Source organism: Ambystoma mexicanum, chromosome 2q, assembly GCF_040938575.1.
Source record: "Ambystoma mexicanum isolate Mex_15411 chromosome 2q, UKY_AmexF1_1, whole genome shotgun sequence".
Lineage (NCBI taxonomy): Eukaryota > Metazoa > Chordata > Amphibia > Caudata > Ambystomatidae > Ambystoma > Ambystoma mexicanum.
This window is the reverse complement of record NC_090924.1, coordinates 923,184,725-923,199,140: the sequence shown is the minus strand read 5'-3', so window position 1 is coordinate 923,199,140 and position 14,416 is coordinate 923,184,725. Positions and strand designations below refer to the sequence as shown.

At 43.9% G+C, this 14,416-nt stretch overlaps 1 protein-coding gene across 1 annotated transcript in view; it reads left to right on the top strand.

The window, feature by feature from the left end:
- SKAP2 (src kinase associated phosphoprotein 2) overlaps positions 1 to 14,416 on the top strand; it is an 846,051-nt gene that overhangs the window by 626,197 nt on the left and 205,438 nt on the right. Inside the window, exons 8-9 of the mRNA XM_069648220.1 lie at positions 1,339 to 1,402; positions 5,791 to 5,937. Of these exons, the coding sequence (XP_069504321.1) occupies positions 1,339 to 1,402; positions 5,791 to 5,937 (211 nt within the window). The remainder of the gene's footprint in view (positions 1 to 1,338; positions 1,403 to 5,790; positions 5,938 to 14,416) is intronic.

Here is a 14,416-nt window from a genome sequence, read left to right as displayed (position 1 = left end):
TGTTTCCTATACTGTTCTTCCTATTTACAATTCGTTGATGTCATATGCTTCCTCCTCAGTGGATCAGTTGAAGTTTACTAATCCCAAAGTGTACGCATTTGTGAACTGAAAGCGCATCTGGTCCGCCTAGGCATGAGCTTCCATCTTGGCATCTTACACTTGTTGTACAGCAGCTTTGAAGTTGCAGAAAGGGGTTGCTCATGCTCAGGCAGCCTTTCTGGCTTAGGGACAGGAATACATTTAAAGGTGCGTGGTCGACCCATGAGATGGTGCACAGCAGGACTCCAGCTGCTTGGGTAATGGGCTATTTTAGTGTAGATACGAAAGGATATGTCCCGGTTAGAGATCCACCGGGTTCGACCATAGTCCTCCTTGCACAGATCGTTTCCTGGGGCTTCTGTTTCTTGTTGGAAAGCCCCTCAGTTGATTTGCAGAAGTGCCGGAACTTATTGAGCTTTCCTAAGTCTCTGGACAAGACCATTTCGGGGTTGTTTTTGGGTTTGATTGCATTAGGGTTGCTATTAATGTGATTTGGTTGCTTGTTCGATTTTAATGTTTTCATTGTACGTGTTAATACTGTGCAGAGCTCTGATGCACTTTTGTAATCACACTTGACAATAGAGAAAATACATTAAAATAATTTAAATTAAAAATAAGGAAACATATTTTTCAGAAATCCCCAAAGTAAGGAAAATGCATAAATTAGAACACAGATGCTATGAAACGGATGTTCTTTGAAATGTGAAAAGGAAAATAGAAAGCATTTATCAATCAGGTGTTGAATTAGAAGAAAACATATCTAGATATTTTGCTACTTGGGTTTCTGATACATTCCAAGCTAGCAGAGCGCTAATCGCTAACGCGACGTGCGGATCTATCATTGAGGCATCAATACCAAATGTAAGTTTAATACATTTTAAACATCTGAGATTGCAGTTGAAAGCCAGTTAATTAAGTTGTCAGGTTGTTCACTGGAATCTGACAAGAACATTTTGAAGAACCTGTACCCGGCAGTCTGAAGAAATTCATGGGTGTCTTCTAATTGTCAAGGGCAAATTTTGTTCATCAGTCCTGGCTTTGACATTGATGAAGAGGGGCAGGGTTTTTTTCTGCACAGCTGCCAGCTGCTGATCAGAGTTTCAAATCCATCATCCTCGGCTTCAATTACGTAAATTTGTCAAAATTAGCGGTACATTATAGGACGCATCCTTGCAGGAGAAGGCGCGGAAGGCATGCAGAGAATCGTTAATGGCATCCCGAAGAGGTGGCCGCTAGGCTGCATCCTTTCTGCCAGCAAGGGGGGATTTTTCTATTTTAATTGTTGTGTTTTTTTGATAGTTTGCAGCTGCGACTCCCAAAGAAGCAGAGGAATGGGTGCAGGAAATAGACTTTGTGGTGAAAGGTAAGGGGAGATTTTCTTAACTACTTGAAAGTTATTGAGGACGTAAACTTGCTTTTATGCTGCAGTGGCCATGCTTCAACACCCATAGTGCTCGACCTAGCTCCAACATCCATAGTGCTCGACCATGCTTCAACACCCATAGTGCTCGACCTAGCTCCAACATCCATAGTGCTCGACCATGCTTCAACACCCATAGTGCTCGACCATGCTTCAACACCCATAGTGCTTGACCATGCTTCAACACCCATAGTGCTCAACCATGCTTCAACATCCATAGTGCTCGACCTCGCTCCAACATCCATAGTGCTCGACCATGCTTCAACATCCATAGTGCTCGACCTAGCTTCAACATCCATAGTGCTCGACCTAGCTCCAACATCCATAGTGCTCGACCATGCTTCAACACCCATAGTGCTCGACCATGCTTCAACACCCATAGTGCTCAACCATGCTTCAACATCCATAGTGCTCGACCTCGCTCCAACATCCATAGTGCTCGACCATGCTTCAACATCCATAGTGTTCGACCTAGCTTCAACATCCATACTGCTCGACCATGCTTCAACATCCATAGTGCTCGACCATGCTTCAACATCCATAGTGCTCGACCTAGCTTCAACATCCATACTGCTCGACCATGCTTCAACATCCATACTGCTCGACCATGCTTCAACATCCATAGTGCTCGACCTAATGGGCCATATTTTCATAGGTTTAATGTATTTTTCTTATTTTTGAAAGGCCTTATTTTCAAATAATGTATTCATAGCTTTACATGCAATTAATTGATATTTTGCTTTGAGGAGATAAGCAGCCACCTCTCTATTTTCATTTCTCTCTCTTTCTCACATTTTCTTCTCTCTCACTCTCTCACTCTTTCCCTTCCCCTCTTTGCCTTTCGCCCCATACCCTAATCTCTATCCCTCTCTCCTTCCCTCTCTCTCTTTCTTAGTGCCTTCACCTTACTCTTTGTCTCTCCCTCTCGCTACACCCTGCTCTATCTCTGTAGATGAATGTTTAGATGAAGGGATGTTTACAGCTCTAGAAACACTTGAGTACAGGCCCGTTGTAAATGACCTATCTAATCATATCATGTCATATGGCACGCCAGGTACTACAACGGACCTAACAATGCTTGAGCGGCTCAGGATCACTGTTGGGTTGCGGTTGAAGGATTGCGATCCGTCCTAGTGATTTAAATATATCACTGATGGGCCGCCAGTTTGTCCCCAGGTTTTGAAGACATTCACTGTTGGCTCTTGGTTCTGACCAGAGGCCCACGTTGCCTCCTTTCACATTCCCCTGCCAGACAGTTGATTAGCTGCCAATTTTCTCAGTCATGATTAGGATTGGAGTCCGGATCTGTTCTTCACTTTTCCTTCCGGGAGCCTTATGAGCCTTTTCGTACTGCAAAATAATGGCAAAGGCAGCAGAGCAATTATGCTCAGAATACATTATGAACATCATTATACTTCCTGGAGTGGAACACAGCTTCAGTCTTTTCATAGATGTGTTCATTACATGCACATCATAGAAGCATATTCGTAATGTGTACGTGGTGGTTCATAGCGCAAACCTAGCTAGGGAGAAACGTATATTGAAACGCTGTGTCATGCATACATTCCATTATACAAAATAAAGCAGGCACTCAAGCTGTTTATATTAGACCCTCACAAGCTGTATGAAGCGGAGTGGGATCAACAACAGGCCGACAAGATGGTAAATTGGGTGGAGGTTTTTTAAGGGAAGACACAGTATTGGGCCAAGGTAGATCAGGCACCCCGCCTCCCTATCATAATCAGATTTCCTATGAGTGCTTTTCAAACAAGTAACCCTGGGAACTAATGGGCTGGACTCCCTTTGGCATAAACAATATAACCAACACTCGGGATGACTTCTCTTTACAAGAAAGCACTGGGTCTCTTAGTTTTGTAACCCTCAATATGAGGGATCGCCTCCCCAGACATGCCTTGCCGTTCAAACAAATAAGCCTCTGAATTCAACAAAAGTCTCAGGGTTTAGTAATTGACATTTCAGGGATCCCTTCCTGGATTATAGGCCCTCGTTACAAGTAAGCCGGTCTGGTGAAAATGCATGTAAAATGGGCGGTACAATTGGCTCCTAACGGCTAACTCTGAGTCTGCCGGTAGGGGCAGTGAACTACCGGCAGATCAGGCCAGTCGGTAGTTCAGGCCCCTACCAGCAGACTTTTCACTGAAGCACCAGCACCGTTAGTAACAGTGCCGGAGCTTCAGGGATTCCATTCCCATGGAGTCATATTGGACTCCATGGGATTGGGAACTTACCGTTCTGCCGCATCCCGTAATATTCCGGAATCACTGTGATATTGGGAGGCGGAAAACGGTAAGGCGAGTTTGCCGGCTTACCAGCAAACTCATGAGGAGGGCCATAGTCTCATTTCTCAGTCTATCTCAGCCTTGGCAGTTTCAGTGTCCCCACATTTCTGTCTTCGCCCTTAGTCTACACAGTCCAGTTCTTGTCTTAAGTTCTTGAAACTGCCGGAGAGAAATCTTCGACTACCATCTCTGCAACATGAAGCCCAGGCCACTCTTGCGCTCATAATATTGCACCTAGGTGATGCTAACAACATTTTTCGGGGACTTTATTTGGATCTTCCCCAATGTTTGATTCAAAGTGGCCTCAGGATTCCGCCACCAAAATTCTAGTCGCATTGACTCAGCAATAGCATCACGGGCAGTATTCCATTGGCGGCCCAAGCTGCAATGTATTGCTGGTAAGTCACTCTGCCTTCTGCACTGCTGCTAGCAGCTTCTCGGGGAACAGTTTTCAACCCTACACCCACAATTGTAATATATGATCAGAAATGCCACGTCTGCTCCTCCTCCAGAAATTATAGAAGCGCTCTGCTGCAGCAGAGGTTTTACTCACCAAGCTACCAGACTTTGGCAATCCGGCCTATTGAAATAAGGAACGCAGAGGACCACCTGGCTTTCTGGAGGTCGCTGAGAACCACAGAGAGGCTGTGTTGCGTTGTCAGAGACTAACACCCAGTCTAGCAGATGTTTGTGCTTAACAATCAATCAAGTAGTGAGCAACAGATCAAGCTCCATTTGCATAAGGCCAAAATCTGAAATTATTTTTCTATCTGAATTAGCTTTTGATAAATGTTAAGTATAACTATTCTCCTTCCGCAAGGTTAGCATAACAGTATTTGGCAGAATGTAACATAATTTGGGCAGAACTTTAGCCAACTGTCTAACTTTTAAATTGTGTTTATCCCTCCATTTTACATGCATGAAGGCACACTCATTTCACATTTGCAAAAGCTGCCGTTTATACGATGCCATTGTACCTGATCTTGTTGCTGAATAATCCTTATGCACCCTGTGCCCAGCAAAATGTAAAACCCTGCGTACATGTGAGGCAACAACTGGGCCTTGCACCAAGCACTCTGGAAAACTGCCCCAGATCACCCCACTCAGTACCTATAACCACCCAAACACTGCTGCTACTGTCATTAGCCAGAGTTTGTGAGTCATTTTGCATCCAGTGGGTCTGACTGTGGGACCCAGCAAGTCATCGTCCTTGTGAGCTGTCAGACCTTGCCACCCATCATTTCTGCCATCATTGCTTCCCAGTCACATCTAGTCGTTATTGCTTCCTGAACAGAGGATGCACCTTGATCTGTAGATTCGCATGTCCCCCCCATGGTTGCCAGGGGCATCAGCTCACCTTTGATGCTTCTGGAGATCGCATAGAACATCTTAAAGTGGGGGAGCCAATCCAGTACTCCTCTGTTGTTCAAAGTGGGATTGTAAGTCCTTTGAAAGCAAGATCCCCTACGTCTTCCGGAGTATTTTAGTCTGCATAGAGTTCTGGCATGTGGAAAGCTAACACTTGGATTTGCAAGACCCGTTTTCCCCTTCTTGAGGAAACCTCGCAGATCGTAAACCCGGAGACCTAAAATCGTTTGACTTGAGCCACTCCTCCGCTGTATTTGCTTGGGACGAACATACTTCAACCTGTCAAAAACCAAGCTCGAGATGAAAACCCCAGACATTTATTGATTTTTACAAATACAATATAGAAAACAAAGGGATTGTCATTCTAAAAAAAGGTCTAGTTAGCAGGTTAAAATCTTTGAATAAATTGGCAGATAATTTTCCTTAAAAAGTAGCAATATGGATAATCTTTAAATGCTCTTGAGTATTGGGGCAGCGCTAACTACATCATGTTACGTTTCCCTATTTTTCGATAGGCTGTCATTATAGGTCTTGGCTCTTCTAGCCGGTCTCAGTCATGTGATGAAAATGTTTCTGACCGATCCCACTAGGGTGTGTTGTGCATGTTAGTATAAGCTGCTGTTCTGACTCCTGAGTTAACTGTTATCTTTGGTGTTTGAACAGATCTGCGCTGTTCCATTATCCCTGAGGATACTGAGGAAGGGGAGCAGTATGATGACGTGGAACTGAGTGGCAGGGGCGCTCCCCCTAAGGGTGCTGCGCACCAACAGATCTGTGAACCAGGCGAAGAAATTTACGAAGAACTTCCAGGTATTATTAAGATTCTCGTTTAAGTGTGCATCTCCCTCTGTGTTTTGGTGATCCCTGAATATATATGATACACTGCTGACATGTAGTTCAGAGGAAAGTTGGAACTTGAATATATTCAAATTTAAGTATTGTGCTAATTATTATTCCTTTTTCCTGGGGCTTATATGGTGCTACACTGCAAATGAAATCAGTTTTTATTTTGAGGCCACAGTGACATGGATGGTTCATTGAGTTGAACATTAACGGAAAACATGTATTTTAACATTTTTCTAAATTGATGGTCATTGTTCTAGAGTTTGTTACATGGTGGACGGGTATTCAGTAACATCCGGCCTGCCATGTTGAATCTGCACCCGCGCTGTCATGACCTGAGGACACCTAACTGAAGATAACACATTGGCATCGTGAAACAAGACCACTTAGAGCAACAGCGGATTTTAGGCGCGTTACAAAAATAAAATAATTAAAGAAAGAAAGGCACCCACATTAGACACTACTTCCTGTTCACCCCTCAGGCAGGAAGCCTACAAGACCTTCCTGCAGGGTCCAGTGAACAGGAAGTGCTGTTCATAATCCACCCACAGCGCATCTTCCATTGTGGTCTGCTGTCCAGCCTCTGTGGGCCTCTTCCTTTGGGTACTGGTGTGCTTATGACATACTAGTCCCTTTGGAGAGAAATGGACATTAGACCATTATCATCATACAGAAGACAAGATCAGATCCTGGGTTTCTTGCAGGGTAAAGAAAAATCCTACAACAAACTAAGAGGAAGTAATACATTAGTTAACCCATAAAATTCAGTAGTATTAATGTGGCCAGTTACTTTGTAAAATACTAGCTATGGGAAATATAATCAATTCTGCTCCCAAAACATACAACATGGTGTATGTGACATAGGGCATACGTCTATGATATAAGTCTATGCCAAAGTAGTTAATTAAACATGGTGGGTAAGGGTTGACTGGTAGACTGGGGCCAGACTAACCTAGGTCATGAACGCACAAGTAATGTAGCCTCTCTGCATATGCATAATTGGCAATTTTCCATGCACATGTCCTTGCTGGGCTCTTTGTTGGACTGTCTGGTTTCTGACTGGTAATTCACTGGATAATTATAACCAGAAGTCAGTGTTCATTTCTGGGGCTGAATGCCCTTTGTACTTTAAGAAGTCAGGGTTCATTTGTGGGGCTGCACGGCCCTTCATACTGTAAGAACACACCCTGTTATCCCACTACCTTAGGGAGCATCTACTCTTCAGCATGCCGTGTTGTGTGTTTCATTTTGCCGCGTACAGCTTTTCATGTAGACATACACTAGAAAAGAATGTTCAGCACGTAGTCCAATCAGTCATCCTAGCTGTTTACAATGTCCATGAAAATGGTTGGAAATTGGAGGCTGTGCCACCGATCGTCCAAAACCAAAAAGGAACACGATCATTCAGTGATGTATAAAAATGCTGGTAAGAGCAGCACGCCTCTGCACAGCCAGGAATGCAATCATATTTGCATGCAGTGTTATGCTGCCTAGTAATAGGAAGAGGCTGACAGGGATGCAAGAAGGCGAATGGCTGTAATACACACAGGCCTTGTCAGAGTGATGGACACGGCAGAGGATCAAGAACAGGTCACCACCTTGCACAGACCTAGCAAAGAGATGATCATGAGGGCACTAAGGAACCTTCAGTTGAATATAGATCCGTCCAGTTGCCATTAGAATAGCACCCTAATGAAACGGATATCACTTTAACATTTCTGAGCAGCGGGATAGCTGTAGCCATGGCAACAGCCATCGCGTAGTGCGCTTTCTTCCTCCTATTGTAGCATGATCTGTCTGTCATCTTGAGACTCCTAGGGCAACCGATCGAATGCTTGCAGACTCCTTTGCTTTATAATTGTGGAAATCAAAAAGTTGTCATGAGGATGCATATAGTATCAGGTGCTACACATTCATGAGCAGGTGATTTTGAGACTTAACTTATAATTGTTTTTAATGAATTTGCCTGATACTAATTGTTCTGTAATTGCTTTTGGCTTTGTTTGCACACATATCACGCTCCACACTTTCTGTGTGCTGCCCTTTTATCTTAAGGGTTGCTGTTAGCAAAATGTGTGGGGGACCATTGTGATGTGGCCTATTAAACTACATCTTTGAATAGTCCTTGTGGAGTTTGGACCCCTCCCATTATCCTTCTGTGCACAGGGCTTCAAAGGCTTGTGTCGGTGAGTTTGGGTCTTTTGAGGCAAGTTTAATGCAGGCATAAAGCCCTGCCTGCTGCCAGTTACATTTGCTCCTTGGTTTTAGATGTCTGAGGGTCCTTGAGTTTCACTAGAACTAAGAGCTCAGACATTAGTGCGGGGCTGTTATAGGTTCCATATTTAATTGTGTTCTTCTACAGCTACCCGTTCCTGTGAACCTCTTGCCTACACCATAGAAACACTGCACAGTCTGAATAAGGGTTTGGGGAATATTTAAGAATGAGCGGGGGACCATCATGTTGGAAAATCAAATAAGGATGTCTCCAATCCTTATCAAACTTCTAGCAGCTGACAAATTAAGTACAGCATTCATGAAAGCTAGTTCAGCTGTATCTAACGCATAGCTAATCTCTACACAGGCAACACAAGAGAAGAGGGGAATCTTTAGCTGTGAATTTTAGACAATGGGCCTCATTACTAGTGTGGTGGCCCAGAAACCAGGGTGCCGGTAAGCTCACCAGCACCCTTGTTTCTGGACCCCCACACTACGAGTCTGCATGCCGGGGCCCCTGCGCCCGACAGGTCTGACACTGGCGGCCGCAGCGGCCCCGGTAGACACATTTGCCACGGAAAAACCGGCAACGTTAGCAAAAGTGCCAGTGCTTCCGTCTCCCCACTCCCATGGGGTCTTATGGGACTCCAAGGAAATGCGGACTTAAAAATCTGGCGTATGACTTCTCAGGCCGTCGGTACTTGTAATGTCCCAGTGGCACCGGGAAGTGAGGCACCGGATACAATGTTACAGGGTAACCCACCGGCAGGTTACCGCCAACCTCGTAATGAGGCTCAATGTCTTCAAATCAGTTCCCACCGATGAGGGGACTAGGGACGAATTGTTGAGGTTTTGATTTCAGACCTTGCTATTTCTAATATTTTACCTATAAAACGTGCCCTATTTTATTCCCCCCTCTCCAGGCCCATCTACTGCATTTTTAGATTCTTTTAATCTGTGCTGTGGCACACATGGAAATAAAGCATGGAAATAAGATACCTAATGTGTGACTTGTGTGTGACTTCAATATTTGGAGTGATTGAGTAGAAGAGTCTGGGACATCTCGCTTATTAGATATCCTACCTGTCCATGATATTCCTCTTTAAACCATTACCTCATCTCATGCTAAAGACAATCCTTGGGATTCAGTCCTGTCAAGAACCCTTAACGTGCAGTTCATTGCTGCCATCCTGCGACATGGTCTGACCATTTTATTAGATTTTTGAATTTGTCCCTAGCAAGGAAAACATTTTTACGGCCTAAGAAGACCAGGTCCCTGTCCAAACATAAAAGGAGGCTCTTATCAGACAGGTTTGGAGAATTGTTAGATCTTGCTAAATGAAGGCTAAATATGGACAATGAGGCCTCCCATTCTGATTTTTTTCAATTCCTTGTATGTATCATTCCTGTCTATTTATGATGATATTGCCTCACTTCACTGGGTCTAGTTAGACAAAAGGAGTACTCTGGCTTACTCCAGATTTAACTATTCAGAAAACAGAATCCCGACAGCTAGAAACTCATTGATGAAATTCCTACAATTCTGACGATGTTCTTGACTTACAGTCCTCATTAATCCCTTATAAAAAAAGATGATTTTCGAGGCAAGGAAGCTCCACTTAATTCTTTAATGTTAGCAGCCTTGAATACACCCAGGGACTTATTCCAAATTGATCAGTCCTCTTCAGCTCCCCTATGTAACCACAGTATGTTGTAACCCTCTCAAGAGAAATACAAAGATGTTAATTAGTCCTTTACTAATGATCTTAAATCTAATATTAGGACCAATATCTCAGAACTGATTGGGGCCTTTCATTGATAGGTCTGAATCTGTAGGATTAGCTCTGCTTACTCACTCTCCCGTACTATTTATTTATTTATATACAGGAGGAACCATGCTTTTTTGATCTCAAAAGAACATATAATAGATAAGAAATCAGATTTGACGAGAAGCAGCAAACCTCTTACAATGGGGGGATTTTAAGGGACATTCTGACCAGGTTCTGGAGGGGAGTAAATGGAACAGTCAATGGGGACAATACATGAGTGAACATACATAGATTAAGGACAACTAACATTGAACATTTTTAAGTGCAGGTTGGTGGCACAGCCAACTGTTCTCAGGATATGACGATTATGGGTGAAGTGCTAGAGTGGAGGCAGACGAAATGAGGAACAGGGTCAAGGCAGAATTGTTAGCAAGCAGGCAGATGAGAGGTAGGTTAAGAAGGAAACTCAGAAGCGAGGAGGTAGGCTTTTAGTTTGGGTTTGAACAAATCTATGTGGACTGTTTCTCGAATGTCTCAGGGAAGAGAATCCCATGCAAGTGGAGCAAGAAGATCGAAGGAGCAGACGTGAGAGGAAGTACAGGAAGCCACAAGGTCAGGAGGAGCCACAAGGGTAGTCGAGGAGGCAGAACATAGATTACGAGAAGGCTATAGGAGTTGGATAGAGGAGGATAGATACAGTAGTGCCTCACCATGGATACATTTGTAAACCAGGAGAAGAAATTTAAATCTGGCCCTGTTTTGCATTGTCAGCCATCCAGCCTGGTGACAGTACGAGGAAATAGGTGTGAAGTGTCTGCAGAGCTTTGTTACAACAGAAATACAGGTTTACATACGGAGAAGAGGATTGGAGGAAAACGTCTCTCAGTTCAACTCCTTTATGACAAAATCAGAGAATATATCAGCTAACTCAACCCATCAAAAACATAAGTTATTCTCCTAGGTCCACTTTCACCTAGATTGTTTGGCCTGGCCATTTCATCTGCCATTCAAGTTACAAATCTGGGAGTCATCTGGGAAGCTAAACTGGGCCTGAAGGCTCAGATTAATGCTGTATTGCGAAGTGTGTTTTACAGGATTCACAAATTCTAGTGAATGTTCTCATTCATGTTGGAAAACACCCATCAGGTCATGGTTGGACGTGGTTAATTCCAAATTGGATTACCCCAGTGTCCTGTATGCCAGGCTCCCAGCTTAACAGGTCAAACGGTTGCAAGGTGCTCAAAATGCAGCAGTTCAGTTATTTGAGCCGTACCCCAGAGACCATGTATCTGATTTACATCATTCTTTGCACTGGCTGCAGGTAAGGGTCTAAATTGCTTTTAAGATTCTGATGCTGACCTTCAAATGTGTCCATGGAAAGGAGCAAGAATGAACAAAGACCACCCCCGATTTTTCGACTTGGGCCCTCTGCTCAGCACTTGGGCCCTCTGCTCAGGCTCCGTATGCTCTCCTCAAGTTTAGAAATTACTCCTGGGGTTGTTAAACCATGTCTAAACACGTGAGATAGTCAGTGCTAGATCTAATCGTTGTAGGAAGTGAGTTCCACAATAGTGCTGCTTGTATTGAAAAGGACCTGCTTAACCATTTTTTAAGTGTATGCTTAGAAAAAGCTAACTGACCGTGAGATCCATATCTGAGTGATCTGCAAGGCAATTAGAGTTTAATCTTGTTCTGAATAAATGTGAGTCCTGTGTCACTAATGATGGAGTGTGCACTGGATAATGCACAATGAGCCTCATTATGAGTGTGGCGGTCCAGAAACAAGGGTGCTGTTAAGCTTACTGGCACCCTTGTTTCCAGACCACAGCACTACAGTCTGCCTGCCGGGGCCGCCTCACCCGGCAGGTCTGCCCCCGGCCGGACTCAATGGCCCCGGTAGGTAGAGTTGTCATGGAAGCACTGGCACTGGCATCCCAAATTCACAAATTGGATGTACTCTAGAATGCTCAGAAATGAAAGACATTGCCCTGCACCTGTTTAAAACAGGTGCAGGGGGAAACACTTTGCACAGCAGTGCCAATCCTGAAAGTGTCACACATTTCTTTTTTAAAGTACAACAGCAGCGGTATGAACTGCTGCTGTCCCACACGTGTTTCTGACCCTCGTACAGGAGCTTTTAAGGGGACTGCAGGAAGGGCACTTGAGCCAGCCATACATTAGTGTCAGGAGTGTATTTCTGACACTAATGTATGTAAGGGGACCTGCCAGCGGCACTTTGTGCTTCTCTCCAGCCCCTCAGAAATGTGCAGGTAACCTTTGAGAGTAAGGTGCCTGTTATGATGTGTCTTACAGAGGGAGATGGAACATGGAATGTGGGGGGTGGAGTGTATACAGAAGATTGTGTCTCAAGGTTCTGAGTGCTTCAGTTGAAGAGCTGTGATGGAGAGAAGAGACTGTGCTGGTGGTTGTTCCCTGTAATCTTGAATACACTCAATATGAAGCATACGTTCTCCCTGGCTTGTGCTTTATATCAATGGCAATGAGCTAAAAGAAGTGTACACAACCCCCAGCTTGGAAACACCACCTAGCTGCGTTATCCAACCTAATTGTTGCCACTTGATTTAGAGAGATGGCTACTCTGAGGTGAAAATGGCCTGACACATGTTCACTACTCCTATATGTACTTGGCAACGTGTAGCAGTGAAAATCTGAAAGCAAAGCGAAGTGCAGCTCTTGAAGTAGGTGCGGACCGCAGAGGAGTCTACAATCCGATTCGGAGGACCATTCAAAAAAAGGTGGGAGTCGAAATCGCAGGCGCAGGTAACACCAAATCCAGATTTCGCGCTATATGGATGTCTCCAAGGGCTCCATTGATGATTATGAATTGGCCTCAAGCAAGTAAAGGATACTGAATGGTTGTGTAGAATGTAGGAAATCAGGGAAGGGAGAAGTCACAAAATCTCAACCATTTATAGAGACAGATGTGCCTGGCAAGATGCGGGAGGACTTAGCCATGGACATATTAAGTCCAGATGAGATGGGAAGTGGCTGAGGAAAATATATCATTGTTCTCATTGATTTGCTGTCCAGGTGAGTTGTATATAAGATAGTGAGAGAGATTCATGGTGAAAAGATTGTTGAATTGTTTTAAGAAGTATTTTCAAGGGGGGATTGCAGAGTAGCATCCTCATCAACAATGGTACATAATTTGTTGGAGGTTACTTCCAGGGTTATTTAAAAAGATGTGGAATAAAACAGGTCTGCATTGTATCAGCCAGAAGGAAATTGGATGGTGGAGAGAACTAATACATGCGTAATGGATACTATTAGAATGGCTGTTGCGTGTGGCAAAGATAGGAGAGTGGCTGTACAAGAAAGGTTATATGCCTTGCTCTTTTCTCTGCATGCAATGAGTCCGTTTTAACTAATGAGAGGTCGGAAGACAAATACAAAAGTTGTGGGTCACACTGTGGTTAGGAAGAGCAAGAGAATCGAACTGTGTGGTGGATCAGTTGAGGGGAAGAATTGAGGAGAAGAAAGCAAAGTGGGTAGGAAGAGAGAATGTGAGAAGAGGTAAAAAGGAATTGAATGTTCAGTGTGGAGATTGGGTGAGGATAAAGAAAGCTGTGGTAAAGAGAAAAGGTGACTCACTGTATTCTGAACCGGTTTTGGTGGAAAGATTGATGAAATGTGCTGTGAGAGTAAGGGGAGGACAAGTATGGAACAAGAATAGGATTGTGATGATAAAGAAAAGGAGTGTTGATGGAACAAGAGGAGATGTGTTATGATGTGTCTTACAGAGGGAGATGGAACATGAAATGTGGGGGATTGAGTGTATAGAGAAGATAATGCCTCAAGGTTCTGAGCTGTTCAGTTGAAGAGCTGTGATGGGGAGAAGAGGCTGTGCTGTCAGTGCTCCCTGTAATCTTGAATACACTCAATATAAAGCATACGTTCTGCCTGGTGTAAGAACTCATGATGGAAATAGTAAAGACAGACACAAGTGATCACAGTTGAAGGGTGTTTTATTGATGGGAGAAAGCTACGACCATCAAATAATAATAAGGCAGTCCTAGTGGTGTCTTGTCAAATAAAAGGGCCTATACTAAAAAAAAAACTATAGCCAATCCTTACCTCTAAATACAAAAAGAGTGTTGGATAGTGTTCACGAGAAAAGAAAGAAGTGTTCACAGATAATAAGTCAGGATGTCATAGCCGGAGCTCTCCCTTCCTGACGTTTTGAGCACAGAACAAGGTGGGATTCCTGATCACAGCACACTCTCAGGCTTTCCCAGCACGAGGCTACAGTTCTGTTCTCTGGTATCAGGATTTTCAGTGGCTAAGTCTGTTTTCTACAAAACGTCTCTTGCCTCCGAGGACCTGATGTGTTCAAAATAACAAAACAAAAGTTTCTTTCTGCATGTACATTGGGTTTTGACTTTTCACCCCTGGATCCCCCAATCAGACCCTTCTCGAATGTTAGCCTCCCTCCGTTGGGTTTA